This window comes from Sipha flava, unplaced genomic scaffold (genome assembly GCF_003268045.1).
Source record: "Sipha flava isolate LNK unplaced genomic scaffold, YSA_version1 218_pilon_pilon, whole genome shotgun sequence".
NCBI classification, from domain to species: Eukaryota; Metazoa; Arthropoda; class Insecta; order Hemiptera; family Aphididae; genus Sipha; species Sipha flava.
Genome location: NW_020272845.1, coordinates 280,877 through 306,672, shown reverse-complemented (window position 1 = coordinate 306,672; position 25,796 = coordinate 280,877). Strand labels below are relative to the sequence as shown.

The 25,796-nt window shown below is 30.8% G+C and overlaps 2 protein-coding genes across 2 annotated transcripts in view; both read left to right on the top strand.

Moving 5' to 3' along the window:
* The window catches only part of LOC112683062 (netrin-3-like), a 76,008-nt gene extending 59,620 nt beyond the window's left edge, over positions 1-16,388 (top strand). The window contains exons 3-7 of the mRNA XM_025553922.1: positions 9,297-9,446; positions 9,522-9,632; positions 11,859-11,927; positions 13,996-14,170; positions 14,660-16,388. Of these exons, the coding sequence (XP_025409707.1) occupies positions 9,297-9,446; positions 9,522-9,632; positions 11,859-11,927; positions 13,996-14,170; positions 14,660-14,804 (650 nt within the window). The 3' untranslated portion in view covers positions 14,805-16,388. The remainder of the gene's footprint in view (positions 1-9,296; positions 9,447-9,521; positions 9,633-11,858; positions 11,928-13,995; positions 14,171-14,659) is intronic.
* A 5,714-nt stretch (positions 16,389-22,102) lies between these two features.
* Positions 22,103-23,924, top strand: LOC112683076. The gene is made up of 2 exons (XM_025553942.1): positions 22,103-22,813; positions 22,916-23,924. The coding sequence occupies exons 1-2, from the start codon at positions 22,711-22,713 to the stop codon at positions 23,668-23,670; spliced, it is 858 nt and encodes a 285-aa protein (XP_025409727.1). The 5' UTR covers positions 22,103-22,710; the 3' UTR covers positions 23,671-23,924.
* Positions 23,925-25,796: the final 1,872 nt, after the last annotated feature.

Sequence of the window (25,796 nt, the reverse complement as noted above, 5' to 3'; positions counted from 1 at the left end):
AATAAACTTTTAAACTCCAATGCATTCGTTTCAATATTATTGACTTATAAAATATAAAATGTATATCAAGTTATTTATATTTTGAAATATTTGAAAATGAATTTAATAATTTTATTAATTTTGAAAATCATCTTTTGCAGTACCTATACTAATCAATGAATAAATACGTTTTATAAAAAATTATAAAAATGTTGTAGACCGTACCTAAATCGCTGGGAAACTCTGTACGCCGTTATGGATCCTATTCGAAACGTTGAAAGTTTTTACTCGAACGATTACAAACGTGCACGTAAAAAATACGCATTAACCGCGTAAGACCCGTTGCGTGGGGACTTTATGCCTCCGAAACGGTCGCCGTTTTTCTGTACATTTCTTACCCGCCGTGCGCATTTATCGTACGGCTCGTCGATTCGACGCGATTTAAATCGTATTTTCGGACGCGGTTTCTGATTGCTATGCGGCTGCCGGTCATCTTTTACAGGCCCGTCCAATTTCGTTTATCGCCGTGCTACGCGGACGGAGAAAAAATACGTGTAAAACCGGTAGTGTGTGTGCTTGCACGTATGTATTTGTATACGTACAATAAATATGCATACGTGTGCGTCGTGCACGCGTGCTGCGTATACGTACGGACAATAAATCGACAACTTATTAATGAGTGCGCCCTCGTGCGTGTGATAGTTTGTCTGCGTCGCCGTACGCCGACATTCCGGCGTGGGCTATTATGTAGGCTCGTTTGGAAATGCAGATTAACGTTGGATAGTGCGACGGGATAAAATACGTTTGTTTTTTTTTTTTTTTATTTACTTATTTTATTTTTATTTTACTTTTTACCACGGGGTGCGGACGAGGGAGGGGGCCATCGATTACGGAAACCCATGTCCGGAGACGTGTTTGAGATTGCGGTGTAGGTTCCTTTTTACGGTTTTATTTCACTCGAACGCGACAAGAGATAGTAAGTAATATATATAAATATATGTACGTATCGTTATAGCAAGTGAAACCCGCGCCGCTGGGCAACGTTCTATCATTCAATAATAAAATACAGTTTTATGTAATATTGTCGTCGCACGCAACTTATATTTTCTTTTTTTTTTAACGGATTCGATTTAATAATATGCGCATATAATCATCGTGCATCAAGGCTATGAGCAATGGAAGCTGAACGTGTGTAATAACTTAAAACTTATTATTATTAACACGTATTATGAGACTGTGATCGGTAGTGACCAAATTGTTACGAAATCAAATTTAAGAGACCCTCTTTTTTCCTTTTTTTTTTTTTAACTATCTTACATAGTACATCAAGTCTATTGCTCTTTTTAATACCGTGACAATTAGCCATCCTACGAAGATAAATACTTAAATGTTTATACCATCATCAAACTAATCGTGTCGATTGAGTTAGAATGAAACCTAACGCGCGCGTATTATAGGCGTGACTGCGTGAACATGATAATTGTAGCTGCATACCCGACACGTAAATTGAACATTTATTTGAATAATTTAATAATTTAATTACAATAATATAATAATAAAATTTCTCATTTTCATATTTCTTATTCTTAATACGTCACGGTATAAATGTTGTTTTGTTGTATACAAAATCAAAAATTATAAAATAAACTTAATTTATACATGATCTATAATACATTCAATGTTTAATTTTCACAGTTTTCGGTTGGTCAATATTTTGAATGACAAATCAATGATTTTAAAAGTTCTATGATGTATAAAATTATATTATTTACGAAGATAATAAAAGTAAGGGAACTTTTTATTTTGTTACTTGAAGCCGCTGCAATAAAATGCATTGTAAAATACTCCACTCCGATTAGTTAATTCTTGAATTATTTTTTGAAAAATTAAACCAAAAATTTAGTTAGTGAAATATATGTTTATATGATACATAATTATATTATAAATGGTGGGAGGAAAAATATATTTTACTCTACTTACCAATAAACAAAAAGTATGCACTCGTTTATGATTATTATTTATAAATGTATTGAAAGAAAAAAAACTAGAAATTATTTGATTTCAAAACTCATTTTATATAACAAATACATGTGCACATTATTATAAAACCTAAAGAGGGAATAACATTTTTTTTAAAATATTAAAAAAACCTCGATACAAATTTGAATATTGAATAAAAATAACATAAAAATATACTACTCGATTCACTTGAAGTAAATGTAATAATATATTTTCGATAATAATATGAAGAAATGAGTGTAATCATAATTATTATTTTATTTAAATGAACATAAAATATTTTTATTTTTAAATTAATTAATTTATCGAATTTTTGAAAAAACATAAATTTATGTTTATAAAATAAATATATGTATAGTTTCAAGAAACGATATTCTGGATGAAAACCAACTTCAATATTTTATACCACTTAAACAATCAGATGGTCCATGCACTTAAAATACCAACGTTTATGCCATTCGTTTTTTCTCTTAATGGTGGTGTCCGTTATACGAACTATGTAAAATGTAATAACTTATAACATTTAACGTTCCCTATAATAATTCAATTTACATATTTCATTATTGTTCCCAACACCACATTTCTGCATTTAACAAACCAAACGGTTTGTTCGTTTGTACACGCAATAGTAAAACGATGACGTAAAAATGTATAGATAATATGAATAAATTCGATTACGTTCCGCCGGCACCTCGCGCGTTCAACGGATACTCTCCGAATGTTTCGGTCGCACGTAAGAGCACGGTTATTCTCTTAAAGAGCCTTTGGGGGGTCAAAAGAGCCCGTCTGCAGGATTTAGCTGATTTATGGAAGTTGCCCATCGCCAGAACACCGTTATTTACGCACTCGTGGGGTATACCCCGGCGGACGCGCGTAGCCGTAGTCTTCCTTAAATCTTTCAGAAAGGTCGAAAAGTGATGCGATTTTTCACGAGCTTTAATACTTTGCGTCTCGGTCGGATTTACGTGGTGGTATTATGATGCGTGCACCACTACCACCGCCGCCCAGCGGCATTGTTATAATAATATTAATAATACTATGCGCTGTTGTATACTTCGCAAATGTTCAAAAGCAATTAGGCAAAATATCTCATGCGACCCACCAGCACCACGTGCGTTGTACAGCAGCAGCAGCAGCAGCAGTAGCTTAGAATCGTTTCAACGGTTTTAGTTAGATGTTTTCCAGTAATCAGCCGCAACGGTAATAACGAGGGTCGTTAGTTGTTCAACCGCTGTGCGGCGGCGTCGGCAACGCGTCCCATTACATAGAGTCTTCTTCGCCGTTAGATTAGGTGTCGGTCCGCGCCTTCGGGGGGCTATATTAATTTCCACCGGGTGGGTTATACAGAACGGTTTATTAAAAAAAAAAAAAAATCCCCAAGCCCTAAGTCTATTAACGATAAATTAAACGAGCTTCCCGTAATACTACACACCCGTCGTTGTATACAGCCTGCATCTAAAGACAAGATGGTCTCGGATGTTGTCAATGCATTGTTTATTTACACTCATTATACACTTATTTCGTTATATGATAACCGATTTAACATTATCGTTATCACTCTAATTCAAATTTTTATAGATTGATTTGATTTGAACATCATAAAACATACTGAATTAAAACATATAGGTATATCTATCATATCACGTTTTTATTATAATACTAGCTAAATTACCCGGATAATTATTACTGTCTCGATGTGAAAAAAATATTCGGTTGAACAAAGTGCATAATCATCGTAATAATCCTATTTTCTAATAATATTTAAATGTAATTTATTTCAACACATTTAACTAAATTACGAATTTCTTATGTTATAAAAAAGTGAACAATTACATACATTTTACCCAAAATTGTTTCAACCTTTAAAATTGAGATCTTCGAAAAATCCTTTCTTATTGCATGTCTAAAATATTAGAAAAACCATTTTTTTGATAAATTTCAAGAGATGGGAGTGAATGATATTCGAATTATATATATATATATATATTAGTGATGGGTCGAACCTTAGTTTTTTAAATCGAACCGAACCGAACTGAACCTATTATGATTTTAAGTCGAACTCGAACTCTAACTCAATACTTTTTATCATGTACATTGTACTTACCTACAAATTAAATCAACCATAATTATTAATTACTATTGTATTTTAAGTTTTCGTATTAACTATTTTACATTTTAACTTTTAAGTCTAAGTAATTGTATAATTTACAATACATTTAAATTTTGGATAATTTCTTATTATTATTATTTTTCAAAACCAGTATTGTGCTCTCTCGTGTTGTCTTGTAGCATATAAAATATTCATTGAGTATTGAGTATTGAGTGTAATATGAATACAATCAATACATTTTAATAATGTATAAAAAAAATAGTAAAAATAATTATAATTTACAAATATAGAATGATTAGTAGAATTTATAATGTAAGAAGTAAGTTTTAAACATGTTTTTATTAACAGCACAGTCGCGATATCGGAATATTACCATGGATTTACCCAAAATAGATTTTAACTTCTATAATAAATATGATAAAAACAAAAATAGCTAATTTGTGAATGTAGATACACTGCCTCTATTGGTGATAAACAACTTATTAATTTTTTGGTCGGCGGTGGGTAGATGTATAACATGTCACTGGAAAAATAACATTATTATTATAAATAATGCATAACCTACCCTCTACAGATTATCACTTTCTATCGCCAATAGTCTAATTATTTCTAAATAATCATTTTCAATTTTTAAAAAAATAAAAATTAAAAAATTAAAAAATAACTTTTGAAGAATTGTACAAATATTTGGTTTTCGAATTATCGTGGCCAGTAAGTCTGGTTTGACAAATATTTTCAAGTTCGATTTTCGAACAGTAAAATATGCTTGATAGTTCGGTTCGATTTTTTTCACGCCGAGTTTGAGTTTCGAACCGAACCGAAAATCAAGGGTTCGGTTCAATTCGATTCGAAATTCAAACAGTTCGACCATCACTAATATATATATATTTAATGATTGTTTTGGTTTTAGTACACATTATTTCAAATACGTTTAAATAGATATTCTATTATGTATTTATGAATTATAATTTGTAACCATTTTTAACAACACATTAGCTTATCTACTAGAAAATAATTACATACCCAATATATTTTGTATTTTATTACGCTGTATAGGGACCGATATCTCCTCGTTATTAACATCATTAAAACCATATAGATCTTCACCGTGCGTATATCCTATGGATTACCTTGTACGTTTATAAATATAATCGATATATTGTACCAGGAACAAAAGAAAACCCGTTACGCAGTTGAACGTACGTGCAGTGGGGACGAGAGGAAACTGCAGCCGGGTAAGAGGACCAATAAATATATGTGTAATGTTTCTCGAAGTGGGGATTAAGGGTGGTATACGACGTGTGCGCGATCGGTAAATTTCATTAAAAAATAAACGTGAACGTAAATTATTGGATCCAAACGACCCCCTACGCACGGGCTTAACCCGATTTAAGACTAATTGGATAACATTACCGGCTGGGAAATAATAATCGATTTTTATCCGTTTAAAAACTTTCGAAGAGTTCACCGCGAAACCGAGGATTTATTGGTCGAACGGACTATACTACCTTTATGGTACCAATACATAGTTAAACTGGTAAACGAAAGTGTGTTTCGTGCTCTGCGTCCCAAAAGAGACACAAATGAAATTATTTAAGTACCTATATACTTCTTAATAATTGAAACGCCATGAAAATGTATTCTTCTCGTGCTTTTCTTCTTTTTTATTATTTTTTTTTTTTTTTTAATAGAATTTCATTAACACTTCATTATTTTAGCCTCCGGTGAATACTGCAGGCTATCGGTAGCACATCGCATTGATTATTATTATTGTTCGTTCTAATTATCATACCAATAAAATGTTATATTTATTATTATCCATGAAATATCTCCAGGCGTCTAATCTGTCTGACGCGTAGAGAAAAAGTTAGTTAAGAAAAACATGAATTTTCGATAACCGTTTATGATTGATTGCGGTTTTAAATGTTAATGGTCGTAGAGCATATAATTTACATAATCATATTTTGACATGAAAATAAACTTACGGTAACATAACAATAAAGATGTGGTAAGAAGACTACGCCATGTATTTCTGTAATACGCCCAAATATGTGTAATGAACTTCTCTTAACGGCTGATAAACAAATTTAAATATAATATAACAACTCCGAAAAGTCATACGCGCGCGTAATAAATGTATTATATTATAACTATACTCCGTATGCATATTATTATGTTTCTGTATCGTGCGCAGCACTTGAATATTAAAGAAAAAATGTTAAACATCTTTCACAACCTGTACCCAAAGAATTGGGTAAAACCGCTTTAGGCGATAATGAAGTGTTCAATGATGCAATACTACTTTTTTTCCTTTTTTTTCACCAAAGTATTTGCACGTAGTCTTTTTTTTCCTCTTAAAGGATGAGTGGATTTATTAAAAAGCCCTAAAGGTCCGTTACACTTGTACCCAATCTCTTTCACCTTTTCGTCGTATGTTTGCTTTGCTACTGAAACCTTTTGAACTGTAAACTAATTTTACTGCTTATGTTTGTAGTTGTGTCTGCGCGCATAATCGTCTCAGACGTCTGCCTGCAACCGGCAGCGACGACCCTTTTTCGAAGTATTCGAATTGAAAATTCATTAAGAAAAAAAATAAAAATTATTTTAGTATTTCTTTATGCAAAACCTCTTTGATAAAAAAAATTATCTTCAACAAAAAAATTCTGTCAAGAATAAACCAAAAAACATTTTGGTTTTTTATTTATTTTTTTTATTAAATTCGAATAAGAAAAACGATGAAATTATTACACGAACTACACGACTGCAGACAATTTATTCTACTACCTATTTATATACTAGCTATTTCTATTGACACAATGTTATTATGCCAGTAAATCAATCGCAGTTAGCAACGGGGAGTCATGACAGTCGACAGATCGTAGACACTCTATAGGTGCAGTCCATTAAACGTTTCACACTGTGTTTCGTTTTGAAACAAATTGGTTTCAAAGTTTCGAAAAACAATACGTACCTACCTTAGCTAAAAATTTATATTTTTATAACTCGCACTTGAAAAAATTTCAAAATAATATTTTAAACATTAGTTTTATATTTTAAGTAAAAAGTTAACACACTTAATTCGTTCGTCATGCACAAACTAACATTAATATCGTACATGGTTTTAAATTAAAATCAATAAATATTTAACAATGTGATACTCGGTATCTATCTATACATTTAAATAATGGTCTCCATGCGAGTGAATTATATTGATTAGAATGTTTGATAGCTCTAAAAGTCCTAGTTGTAATTGATAACATTATTAAAAAACAAATTTTCTCAGGAGGTAGTTATATTCAAGTTTTAGTTAAAGTACAATAAAATTGGATAAGCTATTTGTGCATTATTCTTTAGTTTAACCCTTTAAAAAGCAACCTTGGAATATGTAAATGCACCTCAGGTAGCAGTTTTGCATTTCATGAAAGCAGTTCATAGAAATATTCCGAATAATCGTTAAAATTTCAAAAATTCGTTGAATTTATTTATGAAATTATTTTCAAAAATAAATCACCAATAAAATCAAGATTCAAATGAACAAACAAAAATTGATTGAACTATTTAATAGCAGTAACTAAATAATGTTGGTACATTAAGATTCGGTAAAATTTTAATCCTCAAAAGAGTTAAAAACATCCTTTTTCGGCTGATTGTACTATGTCGCAATGGAAACAGCTCTCGATATTTTGACACAACCCTTACACGCACTTTTATTGTTCCCGTTATCCTCGTGACTATATATACAATGTATGTTTTAATTTATGTGTTATACAGTCAAAACCATTAATTTTAATGCATACATTTTATAAACTGATAATTTATTGATTATATAATGTGTCTAAATAAAAAGTGTTCAAAAGGAGCACTACTTATAACAACTATAAATACGACAATATATGATCAAAAAAATTATAGTATACAATTTAAAAAATAGACCATTTAGTATACATATTAGATTATAATATTTTTACCAACTAGTTTATTACGTTTTATAATTATGTTGTAATACTTTTAAGTGTAAACTAAAAACAAGACCTAAAGCGAACCAACAAAATTATGTTATTGTTGGTGTATATCGTAGGCAGTATTATAATAAATATTAAGTAGTTGTGAATAAAAATAAATTATAATAACTATATAATGTTAAAAGTCTATATACAATTTATTATTTATTGTTATTTTGAAAGACAACATCATTATTAAAAAATGTTCGAGGGTGTTTGATGGGTTTGTCCCTAACTAACCGACGGCGGCTCGGCAACGGGATTATAGGAAATTCTTACAATAATTAATTACATTCGGTTCATAAAATCACTATAATATCCTATTTATTATGGTAATTTTCCAGGAAATTAAATTCACCAATCGTCTGATTGGCAATTAAATATTTAAAAAAATAAATACTTTTGAAACTTTTCCCCAGGATTTGTACAATAGGAAGATAAATTTCAGCTGTAGGAACTAATTTCACAGTACATTTATATCTAATATTCTAGTTTATCTGGTCATAGTAATACAAATTTATCCTTTACCAGACCCTGATCTGTATTTGGACACCACTAGCGCAACTCTTCTCGATATACTATATAGCCACCCTCCGTTTTTTCATCCCTTGAGGCACCACCGGTGATTTAGCATCTCCTTAAAAAACTTCTATCTCACTGTACGTATACTTATCTCAGGTCCCCTTTGAATTTACAATTCTGTAAATTTATCGCTAAGAATATATCGATTTCAGTTAAGACTCTGCAGAATCGCTTTCCTAAATTTGTTTTTAAATCACTTGCTATATACGCATCGATGATATTGCAATCACATAAATATTTAATCTAGGTATTTATTTGTAAATTATTCCATTTCATTTGTCGTAAACATACTTTTCGCCTAAATTTATTATTTTTAATATAACAGTTTTACGTAAAATTTAACATATTAAATGTCAGAACTGAAGTAAAATATAAATTTTTTTAAAATGTAGCTTAAAACAATTGAGGTATTTTTACTACCAAATAGTGCATTGATTATTGTTATCTAGTTAAAAATTACTAATAATTAGTAAATGTTCATTGCTAAATTTTTATCTTGTAATAATTTTTCTTTCTGTGATCACCATTCATAAAATTAAATAAATGTCTAGCTATCTAATAGGTATATTTTTATTAAATTATTTTATTTTATTAAAAACTTGCAGCGTGCAATTGTCATCCAGTGGGTGCATCCGGAAAAACATGCAATCACACTACTGGACAATGTCCTTGCAAAGACGGCGTGACCGGAATAACATGCGACAGATGTGCCAAAGGATATCAACAAAGCAGATCACAAATTGCACCATGCATAAGTAAAATTTTATATGATTCATGTTTATAAAATTTGGTATTCATCTGATATAATATATCGAATATAATTTTTACAGAATTACCATCAAAGATTTTTGTGAACCAAATGTCGGCAGATGCTCGTGCAGCTGAAAATGACAGAGGAGACGAGGGGGACTACGATGAAGACGATGAAGATGACCATAGAGGTATTTTTAAAAACAGTAATATTTAATTGTATAGTAGTAATTTTATATTACATCGGGTATGATTGTGTTCTGGAGTAAAGTTATTTAATCTTCCCGCAGTTTGATTTGAAACTTTTTTTGTGTGAAATATATAGTCATTATATTTTTAATTGATCTCAAAATAAATAAGTGAAAACAGAACTAAAAATTAAGGAAATTGAGGAACAAGCATGACGAGTCATAAACATAAACATATTTTGAAACGAATAAAAACAAATCTTTTATTATACATCCGTTAATCAAGTTATACCGATTTAATTTTATAGTTTTTTTATTTATATATATAAAAAGGAATTCGTTGGTTTTTTGGCCACCAGCCACGTGTTAATTTGAATAAAAGCGTTCAAAATATCGTCCTCGAGGGATTTAGGAATTCATGGGTAAATAGCTAGGTTCGGATCGGGTACGTCCAAATTGTTAATGGATTACGGGCTTGTTCCGACCAAGGGGTTGTGAATTCCATTTATCAAAGTCGTATTCCTTTTCTTAAAAAAGATAATCGACCAATTTAACACGCTTATCGCGATAATACTAACACGATTATTTTTCTTACGGACACTCATTACACGACGGAAGAATGTTTAAGGACCTCTGGCGAAAAAAAAATACAATACATTGGAACGTGTTTCGTGTTAATGCATATATTTCCTTCTAAACGTATTGACCGTAAATAAATCACTCATTACATCGGATATGAATATTATAAGAGATTCTAATGTAGACACTTGACCGAGATAATTTTTTTTCAAAACCTCAGAATCTGTAGCACGTGAAATCAAATTTTTATCTACACCTTTATATTAGTAATCAAACTTGAGGTTTCGATCATGTGCGTATCAGTTATCAAAGATAGATCGTTAAAACTGCTACAGTAGTTCAATCAACAGCTCATCCGCAATAAGAAAAAAGTACGGCCGATAACGCGTTATTGAAGAGCAAGAGGGTTAACTTATTCTTGGCCGGACGGCCAAATAAATAAGACCCTTACGCAATTTAACGTAGATGTTATCATCATTAAGAGGAGGCGTATAATGACCAGCAGCTATCAATATATATATAGCGTAGTGCTACATCTCACCCCTCTCGACTTGAATGCGTTTTCGTGCGGAGAAACTAGATTCTTTTCCGATCTTTTGCAATGCATTACACAGATACGCTACGACATTTTATCGCACATCGTACTGGTTACTGGTGAGCACTCAGAATAATAAATATTTTATATGTATATACTATTCACCGGTAACAACGTTCTTTGAAAACGCTCTCGGGGGACGCATATTGTTATCACAGTATACATAACTTGAGAGAAAGTTGGTGGAAGAGAAAGAGAGAGAATGAATGAGATGGAAATGTATTTTAAATTTAAAACATAGGTATATTATGTGCCGTGAGTAATTGTGCGGAGACAATAAAAAAATGAATAAACTCCTCGAACGTACAACAACCACGACAAATGACTTTTGGATGTTTATGTGAGTCCTCGCGCGCGGGTGTGTGCAGCGTGTATACGTAGGTCAAGTGCTTTAAGCGGAAACCTGACACCGATTCGACAAGGAGATTGACAGTTATTATATGGTCGTCCGCGACAGTGGTGCAATATACATATACCGGGTTAATGTGCGTAAATTTATATATGTATATATATATATATGTTATACCTACCGCGAAGGTGATAACTGGACTATTAATTTATCCTCGTTTTGGGGTGGTCTCCGTTTAACAGGTTTATGTGGTTCTTCATAAATTATACACTGCCGAGTGGTTGGCCTGAATAATTTCTACTGCCTACGTGTATGTGCACACGCGTATTTGTACTTATTGTACTTGCCGATGATAAAACGAAATAAAAAATTGGGTACAAAAAATAAAAATAACGAGTGCGGGGCTCGCAGAGATTGAAACTCGTAAATTCCCCCATTCCCTCTCAACAATTCGGCGGCGCAGGTTTTCGGCAGAATTTTTACCGTATTTACCGTCCATAAACGTCCTATGACATTATTACACAGGGTACTTAGTGTTTGCACTACGTAAAATATATGCAGGTATATTTACCCGGAAAACGAACGACTCTTGTCTAGAGTTGAGTTTATTTTTTTTTTTTTTTGTTTTTATAACGACCCCATGTGTAGAAGATCGTAATATTATTCTATATCGTAAAGTATGTACAAACATTTTTTTATTTAACAGATCAGTGCGGAAAGTGTCGATCCGGAACCAGGAGACTGAACTTGAACAAGTACTGCCGTAGAGATTACGGTACGTATATTACATTAACCGGATTTTCCGAGTGAGCGGTGCGGGGGGAGGCGTACTGTTGGTTAAATAACAACGACAGATACGAAGTCAACATCAAACAGGAATCGGGTGTTCTTGAAAAAGACATAAGAGAGATTTTTTTTTAAAGGTCCATAAACAAAAAAAATCGAAAAACTGTTCTATGTAACTCCGTAATGCAACTTAATAACTTTTCACGCATTTTTGAACACGACAAGTATAAAGAAAAAATATATGGGAAAAAAATGTAAATTCGCTAAACGTATCCGTATATTATAATAAATTGTACGTTTATATATTATACACCTTGTCAAGTAAGTATTTGATATGCCATGACAACAAGAAAAAACTATATTTCTGTACAGATGCACCTTAAGCTAGTCATATCGCTTATTTTTATCCAACTTCAAAATAAATATAGTTAATCAAAAATGAATAATAAATACAATGGGGACTTTATTTTTGTATCACTAGTGCACGCAACAATTACAGTTGATAATAATTTGATCTTTGCAATTAAATGAGTGTGAATATGTTAATTATTATATATTATTTATTACTATTATTGTTATTATTTGTTATTATTATTACATCGTTATAAGAGTTTACCTACATATATCAATTATTGGTTTATTATAATATTTTGGAGTATAATTATTATAGTCATTAACACTAAAGCCATGTCGACTTTTACATATAAATTACAATCTTATTGGATATAATTAAAATTCCGTTATCTTTATAAATTTAATTAACAGAATCATTTTATTTGCAATAATTCAAGTGATTGTGAAGATTTAGAACATAAGAACGCTCTTCTACATCGTTTAAGTTAAAATATAATTACCGGTTATGGTAGCTGCAGCACTATTAATTAATACAGTAAAATGCTGAACTTAATTTAAAAAGTTTTTTTTCTTTTCTTCCAAAAAATATAATATGCCTATTTCAATTAAAAGTAAAGTTTATCTTTGAAAAAATTAAATAAAAATTGGAGTATTAAGACAAAAACAATACCATGTTAAATAACATGGTATTGATTTAACCATTTTCCAGATTATAATCATTTAGCAATAAATAAATAAACAAAAAATAATGGACCTGTTAATGCGAAAAAGAATACAATATAATACTTATATGGCAATCTTTTAACTGTCATTAATGATCTACGATAAAAATGACTAATTATTGAACTGCGTATAGTTTTATTATTTGCAAATACAACTGCAGTTAACGTACATTTTTTTCACACTAAAATTAATGAGATTTCGAATAAAATTTTAATATTTTACTATGTATTAAATAACCCTAGGTCATCATTAGTTAAGAAATCCAAAGCGTTAGTAACTTACATCATATATAAGTATAGATACTTGTTATTACAAAATTACTCTAATAACTTATAAATAAATCAAATACTTATATAAATATTATTTTTCCCGATGTTGTCACTGCTAAATTCTTTATACCTGATGTTTACAGAAAACTTAGTAATTCATAAAATGCCATTCGACTTCGTTATACATTTAGCTACGATTCGAAAATGTTTTTTTATCTTTGCGACTGTATTTCATTTAAAATGGAAACGTGTTAAATTTTCCCAGTCTAAACATTTTTTACAAAAATCAATCAACTGTACAACATGTAAGATAATAAAAATTCAATAGGTAACATAAAAATCTATTTGACAAGACTCACATATTGAATAAAACACTAAAAAGTTAATAAACTGCTACTGCGTAAAATATTGATTTATATACGTCAGACAATTATTAGACTAGTTTGGAGTTTGGATGTCGATAAAATATAGAAATTCCGACGATACCTCGTTGTAGTTCAAAATGTTCAAATATAAATTAAAAATTACTTACCTAACAATTAAATAACACGTACCTACGTCCAGTAACGTTCTTTAAGTAAGTGATTGCAAAACGGAAGCCACTGCATTCGAAAACAATATTTTTTTAATCGAATAGATGGTGCGCATGCAAATGAATATTGTGTAACGTAATAATAAACAGTATACAGTACTATGGGATTTCATTTGCAGCTATTTTGGGGAAAATGTCGGAACCAACCATCTCGAAGAACTGGGCAAAGTTCACGATGAACATACAGTCTATTTACAAGCGCGGTCATACGTCGAGACTTCGTAGGGGACCGGCCACGCTTTGGATACACGATAACGACCTGAAGTGCAAGTGCCCTAAGATCAAACCCGGAAGGTACGTGCAGTTGAAATAATTTCGTTTTTCTGCGTTTAATAATAATTATCAATGCCCGGATGTTGACGGGACGAGTATCGTATTGACGAAGTACAAAACTCGACCTTAAAATGCACATAAATCGATCGTTGAATAATTCCATTCGAAATCGAAGAAAATTTATTTATTTTAAATCGTAATTTTTTTTCATCGTATTCATTATAATTTTGAAGTTAAAACACTAAATCTTAAGTATTAACATCGTTGTGATCAGGACGAATTAAAATTAATGTCAGGAAAAAAAAAATACTCGATGATTATGCGCATCGTCTAAACACATATTTCGTTATGGAAAACGTGGTTTGAAAAATTTTCGCAGAAACGGCGCAAAAGTCGTAAACAAAAAAAAAACCATGCCCTGTACTGTACGGAAGCGGTCACAGATCACGCAGTGGCTTGTCATCAGTTCTTCGTATTTTATTTATGTGTGTGTGTTACACGTGCCCCCAGGTTGTACCTGATCCTCGGCAAGGAGAACGACGGCGATCGGCGCGACGGACTGGTGTTGACGCAGAGATCGATAGTGATCGAGTGGCGGGACGAGTGGCACAACCGCATGCGGCGATTCCAAAGACGGGCCCAGCACTGCGATTGAAGCACGCAAAGACAAATTCAACGAACCCGCCGCCCCTCCCGAGAAACCACCGCCATCCAATCCCGACCAAATCCTTTTCCTCCGGTATATACGTACAACATACGTGATGCACCACGGTTAACTCGCGCCCCTTGCCCGCGCGTGCGGTCCTCTTCGTCCTTACATTACAGGCACACCGTATACACACACTTTTTTTTTACTATACGTATATACACGTATACATCATTATAAAATATAACACACACACACCCCAACAATTGGTGCGTGCACGCGTACGGCCGGATACGATCGAACGCGCGTTTGTGCGTTCCGTGTTTCGGTCGGTCGCGGCGTGTGCTGATGGTTTCCGTTAGACGCGTGTAGAGAAACGCACGTTGTATAGACGCATAGATCTTCTACGGCGGGGATCGAGCGAAAATCTTAGCGGACGGTTACGATTTCTTTCTCCGTGCACGAGCGATTATTCGGTCGTGTTGCTCGTGACACCCAACCGCCGTGCCAGCCTGGACATTTTTTCGGCAACCCATGGCGCGACGATGTCCGCGAGTGACTGCGCGAGTGGCTCCGCTACCCGATCTCCATCCGTGTGCGTAGACACACCGTTCCCACTACTTCCCTCGTCCGTACACCGCCATGTACTCATAACATACTTTATAACATGACCTATTACGTATTCTATAGTTCTTAAGTCATTAGTTTAGCGTCCAGTACGTTTTTCGTTCATAATATTCGTACATTATAACATAATATTATATTAAACATTTTTATTATACAAAAAAAAAAAATTATCAACTATTCTATCAGTAGAGAAGCCCGAGAATACATAATTAATAATAGTATATAGCAATAAACGATTCCATTATCATATGAACACTATTATTATTATTATTATTATTATTATTATTATTATTATTATTACTATTATATATCATATACTATACGATAATGTTTTATAAACTATTACAATTACCTAGCCAAGTGTTCTAGAACTATTCAACTACCCTTCCTACCCCATCCCCTTCTTTTAACAATCATCCATCAATCTCGACTTCGTGTATATAATAGACATACACGATGTGTGTTCGTTTTGCTAAGGTAGAGATTATAATATTATTATGAAGTGTCCCATACAAAAGACATCCACTACCGCTTTCACCATAGTTATATAAAGTACTCTTCAATTCGGCTTTCGACCTTTTAATGTTTGCATATAGTTAAGTATACATGACATGAACCAAAAAAAGATAAAAAATAATATCTTTAGAGTTTTTTATGTTCGACTTATAAAATATAATATATAATATCTTATTTATAAAACATATATTATATTTATATATATTCATATCGGGTATTACGGAGATCTGACATTTTTCAATGTAAAACTGTCATATTTTTATGATACGCCCGATATTATAATATAATTATACACTACAGTCCTTATTAAATTATTATTATAATTATATCATAGTTATAGTAATCCATACATAGTGATTAGAATTTTATGTAGAATCGGTAATTCCTATTAATTTACATTTTAAGACACCTGGAGTTTAATTTTTTTTTTATTTATATATTTATATATATGCGCTTATTTTTTTCTTTACTGCGTATTTGATACTTGTAAAGTGTACGATTATTTTATTTTTGTTTATTTTTATTTATAAATTAAATGATGTTTTATTTAACATATTTTATTTTATATTTCTTGAAAAATTATTTATTCACATATACACCTCCTTCTTGATACAATAATGTAAATATAATTATTATAAAGATACAGCTATTTAATAATAATTTTTACAGAAAAAAAATATGTATTAATCATTTTTTTTTTTTATATTAAGTATATTTGTTATTTTATTTTGTGTTATGTACATTTTAATTACCCTTCCCATCCACTCTAATTTATTTGTAACATTTCACTGTAGAATTATGTATAATCTTTTTTTTTTTTTTAATTCAAGTAATAAAAGTTTTTCGTGGTTACTATACAGTTTATTAATTTTTAATAGTTTTTTTATTATACAACTGACTAAAGAAATTAAGTATAACTTACAAAAATGAATACTTTTTCATTAAATTTTTTAGAGAAAAGTGAAATACTGAAATGTAACCTAACACTATAAAGATTATAATTATAATATTAAAGCCGTTTCATAAATAATTATTTGATTTTTCATTGTATTATAATAATATATGCTTGTTTCTGAAAAAATTAAAAAAATTTATTTTCTGAAAATTTATTAACATATATAAATTATGAATAATCATCAGTTATTTGATATGTAACATAATTTATTAAAGCAGCAAATCTATAGTTATGCCGTTTTTATAAACGTTTTAACAATTTTGTTGATCATTAACTGATCAAAACCCCATAAAAATTATAATTCTTTGATCATATTATTTAACACCTTGGTGGTTATCCAGGGGCGAGAAAAGGTTCGCATCCCATATTCTGGAAAATTATTTATCACCTTATTATATGACATTGTGACTTGACAAAAAATAATTTCATAAAAACAAAAAAAAATTCTCCGACGTTAAAATATGTCCCAATCTAGCATTTTTTGAAAACTTACGGTTAACCGAAAAATGTTTTAATACATCTGATACACGTTTGTTACATAATTTTTATACATGACCAATTCTTGAAAAAGGTATAAGGTTCAAATAAAACTTCGGAAAAACATGTTAAGTCTTAAAAAAAACATTAAAAGTAAAAATATAGTGGAACTAAAATTATTTAATTCATAAACTAATATAATCATTCATTCAATCATGTATTGTAGAAATAATTCAACCAATAAAGTTTTTCAAAAATTTTATAATAAGTGACAACAATAATCGGACGTATTTTCATCGCCGTGTTATATTCTATTAAATGGATAATAAATCAAATGCAGAGGCTTATGAACGTAAATTTAAACATTTCATCTACGGAGTAAATTTATTTCAAATTCTTATCTAGTAAAAATAAATATTTAGATATTTAAAATTGTAATCGAAAGTTGTATTCTAATATTTACTTTACTGGATCAAAACAGTTAAATAGGCCACTTCATATTTTCAAGACTAGATAAACAGATTTTAATGAGACTATTTAAGACTTTTTTTTTTATATTCTCAGGAATGTTAGTATTAATTTTTATTACAATAACAGTTTTTTAAATCATTCTTCGTTCAAATTTATAAAGTGTGTGTAAAATATTTTTAAGATTATTATAAATTGAGTTGTGAATACTTTAGGTTCACGACAATATTATATTGGGGAGTTTGTTTTCCCAGAGGAGAGAACCGAATGAAAACTACTTACAATAATTTATAACTGAATTTTCGTTACAGACAGAATTTGTTATAAGAAAACATTTACATTGTTATTTGGTTAACATTACTGTGAGCATTATATTCTTATTAAATCACTCTCTCAGCACTATCATCAAATAAATATCCCTCGTTCATTGTTTGCAGTCGGTCGAATGAATGTTAACACATTGATGGTTTAAAAAAAAATTCATTTTCATTTTAATACTAATTTTTTGATTTATTCGTAGATAATAAAATAATGGCATTTTAAATAAAATATTATACTTTAGGTTATTGCTTTTTAATAATAATTGTACATCTTAAAAGTGTTAGTGTTTCGTAAATATTCAGAGTTCCAATACAGTAAGCAATGGCGCGTCTTGTAAAAACATAAAATGGACCGCTTCATTGGAGCCGAAGTTGGCTGTCAAAATTTAAACATCAAAATTTTTTTTATAGTGAAAACTAATATCCCTCTCCACCTTCGATATGCCATTGAGGCCGATATTTAGTTACTGTAGTATTTTTAAATATTTTTCATCCGACTAAAGTTTTAGGACTTCAACGCCACTTCCCACACATATAGCCTGCAGACAGTTTTTTATATGCCACTATAGTCAACTATGGAGTTGATGTCTTTTTTTCAAATCCCATCAAATTCTTAGTCGATTTTTTATATATTTTAATGTTGAAAATAATCTTTCACACGCAAATTGTGTTACGGATAATTTCAATAAGAACTGGTATGCTAGCGTCAAAGTTGGATATGTGTTGGAAAATAAACTATATTTAATAAAGCCCTCGTAACAACAAAAAGGACAATTTTGACAACTTCTGTATTTTTTTATTTTATACGAATTTGAATCTTCATCATCTACAGTATCTTCGCCATCTTCACAATATTTCATATTATATTCGTCATTTACTGATTTTTTTAAATATTTCCATGAGATAGAAAAATGTAATAATTTTTCATACAAACTACTTCAATAAATGATTTAAGTTTTGAATATAATGTAGATAAAACATCATTCGGCATTCCATTTTTGAATGACTCAAAATTGTTTGGCGATAAAAGAGAAAGATCAAAATACAATGCATTATTTTTAATAAATCTTGTAATCATACTTTGTATAATAGCATCAAATACTTTATTATATACTTCAACTACAAATGTTTTTGCAGCATTAATGATTGGTTTGTATTCTTTTTCATAATCGGCCATCCTTTTTTTTTCTTCTTACACGTTTATTTTCACACGTTGAATATCACACATATCTAAATCTTCTTTAATTTTTTCATCGTCAGTATTTTCAATCTCTAGATCAATTAAGTATTTTGCCTTTTCTATGAACTTATCACATAAAATTTTTGTATTTTCCATACCTCGTTATAGTTTCTTTATTTTTTCTAAAATCCCTTCGACCATTTATAGACATTTTAATAAATTTAAGCCACATATTTGTAAATATCTGGATTAATGGTCTGTTATGGAAAATATTTTCATAAACATATGTACAATAAACATATGTACAATAAGAATATTTTCATACTTCAATAATGAAGATAGTAAACCATCAGCTTTAGATCTAATATCGGGTATAAAACTTTCATTATTGGATACAAATTTTAGATAGAGCAATAATCAACTCGGTATACAAAGCATCGTCTAATTTATTATAAGTACTATGATGTATATGATATGTATCACCCTAACCTAATGTATGCTGTCAAATTTCAATAGTCAATTTTTTGGAAAGGCTAGGCATGGTTGTATAAAATATATACATTAATTTTTTAACGATAAACCCGTATTTTTATTAAAAAAAAAAAAATTGCTTTAATCAACCTCAGTTTTATTTACAAAATATAAAAATTATAAAATTAAAAATGTTCTGAAATAGTACAAGTCATATTTATAACCGACATTAATACATCTACTATCTTTATCATATATTAACAATAAGTATTTAATTATACATTGAAAAATATATTAAATGAAATTTATTTTGTTAGCCTTTTCTTGTGCAAAAATAGACAATACATTTTTTAATTCAAGACTTCATCACTTATTTTTCAATAGAAATTATCACAAGATCACTTAACTTTTTTGGATCATAGAAGACCTCAAGTTAGTTGTTTATTATTTTTAATTTGGAAAAGTTTCGTTCACCTGATGCGACCGATACAGGCATTGTTAAAGCAATTCGGAGTGTTACAGCTACGTTTAATATAAAATGTGTTTTAGCACATTTAACAATAATTATCTGCTTACATAATAATCTTGTATTTTAGTATTTTATCTATGTAAACAAAGAAACATTAAACGAAGTTTAAGCCAAACTCAATATACATTACATTATAAACATTATTTGAAATAAATTATGTTGATTCGCATCATGTATCTACATACAATATTCATTTCAATGAGCATTAAATATTATTTTTCTTATAAAAAAAGTTAATTGAAAAAATTGATTCATAATAAAATACAAATTATATCTGGTGAGTTATATACAACATTGAGGTAACATTAAATGAAAGATAAATGTCTAAAATTGGGTTGAAACAATATAAAAAATGATTTAATGACATCTAAAGAAATTAAATCTAAATATATTTTAATGTATGGCTCAAATTAAAATATTATTTACCATCAATATTCGCGAAATTGTCCATAGCAACGGATTATTTATATTATTTATTATTCGTTTGATCCTTCACTCTTATTTTAGCCTTTAACCTATAAACATACACTCCATTATTTTTTGAAAATTTTTTTTTTTATTATAAGAAAACAATTATGGACACTTATACTACGAATGAATATTCGAATAGCATATTGTAAGTATTAATTTTGAATGTTATTGGAATAATGTTTGGAAAGTACATTTTGTAAAACATAAATACAGTGCAATTAGTCTAACATTATGTCTAAGATGGAGTCTAGATAATACAGAAGCCAGTCTTCTAGATCTTGTATGTTCAGCACTAAACCAGACTCAAATTGTCTATTGTTTTCAGTGGCGTAGTCAGAAAATATTTTTGAGGCGTTTTAAATTTTCAACTCCGATATTAGTAACAATTTTTTAATTTTAACAAGTCGATTAAACATAAGTTAAAATATAAAATTTTTTATTATTTAATTTATCGAAACTGAAAATTGTTATATATAACATACCTATTTCTTAAAAGTATTATATATTTTACAAGATAAAAGAGACTTTTAGGGGAAGGATTCATAATCCGTAACCTCTCCCTGGTTATGCCACTGATTGCACTGTATTAATTAATTAATTGAATATTATATGTATGGTTTTATAAAAAATTGATTTTGCCGTTTTTAAAAAATTAATTATTGTAATTGTAAATAACTTGAAACTAATCATCTATTGCATCGGTTCCCAACCTTGGGTACGCGTACCCCGAAGAATACGTGAGATCAGAGGTGATATTAGGGAATCTGGATCCCCTCAAAGGTCACGCGTTTAGGTTGTGATGTATTATATTTTATATATTTTGTTTAGTAACTAAAATGCTATGCTATGCTTTTTTTCTTAGTGTAAGAATTACATATTAAGACTTAAGATTATTATTATTATTATTATTATTTAAGTAATAAATTATTAATGAGTTAAACATTGTTTGTCTTCATATATTATAAGATAATGTAAAAGGACAACCCCCAGTAGGTAAAAAAAAAGGTTAAGAACCGATGAACTATTGCGTTCACAAGTTGTTGTCTAACACGCGTCTCAATTATGTCTATATACTATAACCGTACCATGGTCAGTGCTGGATTAAGGGCCAATACCGCCCTGGAGCAAACAATGTTGCCCTCTCCACCTCAAAAAAATAAGGTTAAGTGAAACCAAAAAAAAAAAATCCTGGTTTTTATGTATTAATTAAAAAAATAAAATACTATTATAAAATATAAGTTAAATATAATAATTAATCTACATAAACCCAGGATTCATTTAATGGGGGTGTTTTAAAATTGAATAGACTTATGATAAGTGGGGGCTCTCCCCTTCCCGTATTACATTAATGAATACCATGTATTTATATAAATTATTATATAAATGAAAACGATTATATTAAGACTGTATAAGTAAAATCTACAAGTTGTATACAACGTTTCTTCAAATTACGCTGTAAGTAATTAGGGGGTGGGTGTTCTAACACCCATATCACTCCCCTAAATAAGCCCCTGACTTAAACTAAAAAGTATAATTAGGTATATGATTAATGTCACAGAATAGTTTTGCAAAGAATTTTTTTAAACAGAAAATATTGACAAAATACAATTATAATATTTAATAGTTACAAGTTTTTATGTTTTTCATATTAGTTCTTCTCACTTCATTTCCTCAATCAAATCAGATTCTGTGCATAAAATTGATAAGTTGGACATTTATTCTTATATTAATGACGATCTTAAATAATTTTTATGAGGCTATTTTATTTATGCCGCCCCACTAAATTTGCCGCCCCGGAGCAAATGCTCCTTTTGCACCTAGGTTAATCCGGCCCTGACCATGGTGTTATATAATAGTTATTTAATCTGACAGAACACCGTTTTCGTGTTTTCATTTTTAGGATGCCATGCGAACATGTTTTGGTGAAAACACTCAAGTGCACCAAAAAATGTTCCAAGTGCAAACAATTGAAGTGGCCGTGGTCCAAAGCTGTCGGCTGCATCAGTGAGTATATATGAGTTGTTATCGGCCGCGCTCAGTGTTCCGATACCGATCATAAGACAACGTGCACACTAACCATAACGGTCATTTTTTTCTTTTTCGCAGAATGCATGAAGGTCTGGCACCGGCGGTGTCGGCCAGTCAAACACGAAGTCGTCGACCGCACGGAAGAACCGGTCGTGGTCGCTTCTGCAGCAGTCGCTGAGGAATCGAAGGGGTTGGAAAACTCGATTTCCAGCACAATCAAGGCCGTAGTTAAGTTTTCGGAGTACCCGCGCCGGCGGATCCGCAGCATCCAGACGGCCGATGTCGCCCAAGAACCATCGCTGTACGCCTCGTTGGATCTGTGCCCGGCGACCGCTCCCCGCCTGATCGTGGCACCCGCAACGGAAAACGTCCGCATCGCACGGGCCGTTTCGCTGGACGCGTGGTCCATGTTCGGCCACCCGATCAACTGGCCGGGACGAACCGGCGCCGGCGTATGTCTGGAACGGCTCTTTGCGCTGAGATTGTGGCCAATAGCGGTTCGACCGGTCGCACCACCAAAGTCGGAAAACGATGTATTATTCGCACGATCCGTTCCGGACGAACACCAAGTCCGAGTGATCGTACGGACGGCAGACGTCGAAAAGTCCGTGGTCACCGCGGACACAGTGGTCGAATTGTTTTCGCACCACCCTCGGACGACCGCAAGCGCCTTAGATTGGTATGGCCAACTGTTGCCGGCGGGCTGCTGGTTGCTTCCGGCCGTTTTTCAATGGGCTCGGCCAACGATCAACGCCGCCGCCACGGGGAACGTATTGCTGGCCACCGTCGCAAGTCCGTTGGCCGCACCACTGGCTGGTCCAAAGCGCAACTAGTGTCATTGTATGGATTGCAAAAGCCGTCGATTATACATTGCGGCGTCTGATAATGCGGTCAACAGTTGTTGGTTCAGTTATTTATTTATTTTTGCATTAATTGCATTTATTTTTTCATTTTCCCATCATAATATGGGAAAAACTATTTAATTGTTGTTTCGCATTTCAGTCATATCGACTATACAAATTTGTTTCCTTCGTTTTTTTTTTTTTGTTCGAACTAAACAATTATAAAAATATATTTAGTGTTTATGTTTATTTTATGATGTCTTTATTCGTTATTAATAGGACCAACTTTTAACTAAAATACATATAAACAATATAGCGTATTGATTGATTTTGAACAACACTTTCAGCCATTATTCAATTTGAAACTAAATATAAGTTAACCAAAGCTAAAGCATGAACTTAATGTTTAAGAACAGGAACGTTTCTGTAATTAGTGGCATAAATTACCTCTAACCAGCGCATTTCGGTTTCGAGTATCCAAGTGATTGCGTACAATGGACGGTTTTGTTAAGGTACAGTAAAGTAAGGGGACACATTTAAATTAAATCAAAATTAATTTTTTTATATAAAATAAGGTCCAAAATAAAATTCGCCATAAACACTATGGAGACGGCAGTTTGTATCAGCTCAACCAAATTTATATATGGGATTAATACATACATGCATATAAAAAAATTGAAATGTATACAAAAACTAAATGTTTTTCCTTCAACAACATACCATAAAAGTATAATTGAATGCATAGAGGGCAGGAACACGCATAAAAACTTATTTAAAATATTATTACGGCAGAGTAATATAGTTGAGTATTAGTACATATATATCTAAAAAACAATGATTATTCATCATATTTAAAAAAAGATTTTGAGTTAAGGTTAGAGTAATTTACATTTTGTGTATTTTATCCAAGTAAAAATAAATAGTATATTTATTTGCTACCATTATACCTTAATAAGAAATATACTGTAATGTTTCAAAGATATTTTATTCATATTAACATGTATAAAAATATATAATTAAATAATACAGTTTATACTTGAATTATTATGTATGTGTGAAAATATAAAATTAATCATTGAGTAATATTAAGATTGAGTATTTCCAAAATATGAACCTGTCGGAACTTTATTAAAAATTATCAATGCACTAATAGTTACATAATGACTAAACTATTTCATTCACAATAAAAATATTTTATCAATTGTCTCACTTAGGACCGTGTTAAGGGGAGGTCAAAGGAGGCAATTGCCCCCTGGCACTGTAATTTTTTAAAAGTAAGGGGGCGCCCTTAGCTGCACTTAATATGCTATCTGTGCCCAGTGGCCCCGTAGAAAAAATTTTGCCTCGAGGCGCTGAAATGTTTGACACGGCTCTGGTCACACTATAATCACCCATAAATATTCATGATATTTCAAATATAAGCATACAAAAAAATAAAAATTTTAAACACACATTAACAGAAAAATATAATTGTAAACCAATAAGTTTTTTGATTTGCTTAATTTAAAATAAATATTAAGTGATTATACACATAGATTTTTTAATTTTGATTTATTGTAATTGATATTGGTAGTATTTACTGTAGTAGTAAATGTATTGAAATACTTATAACTAGGGAACGGATTTATATGTAATAAAAATATATAAATATGTACATATTTATGTAAGTATAATTTATAAAATATGTGCTAAAACCATCCAAATATGTAGGAAAAAAATTTAATAAAAAAAAAAAAAATTATAATTATTAAATTATCAAAATGATTTGTTGCATTGAATTATTACAATTTTAAATTATTAAATATTAAATATCGCCTATTAGATCTGAAAATATTTTTAAAACTGCTAAATGATCATTCCACATCAACCTACATTGGTTGATTTAAGCATATTTGAAGGGCATAATATTAGAAGGCGATAATTCCAAAATTTTAGAAGGACGTCTGCCACTCTATGTCATTGATTGATTTATAATCAATATGGCCCGAAATTTTTCTCTGTAACAACATGAATTTTCTTTTTTACAACTTCGCCTATTGGTCCGTTTACGAGTTTTCATTATGCAATCGTTGATTCGACAATTTGCATACTTTCATTCAAGGACATATTTTTGTTTC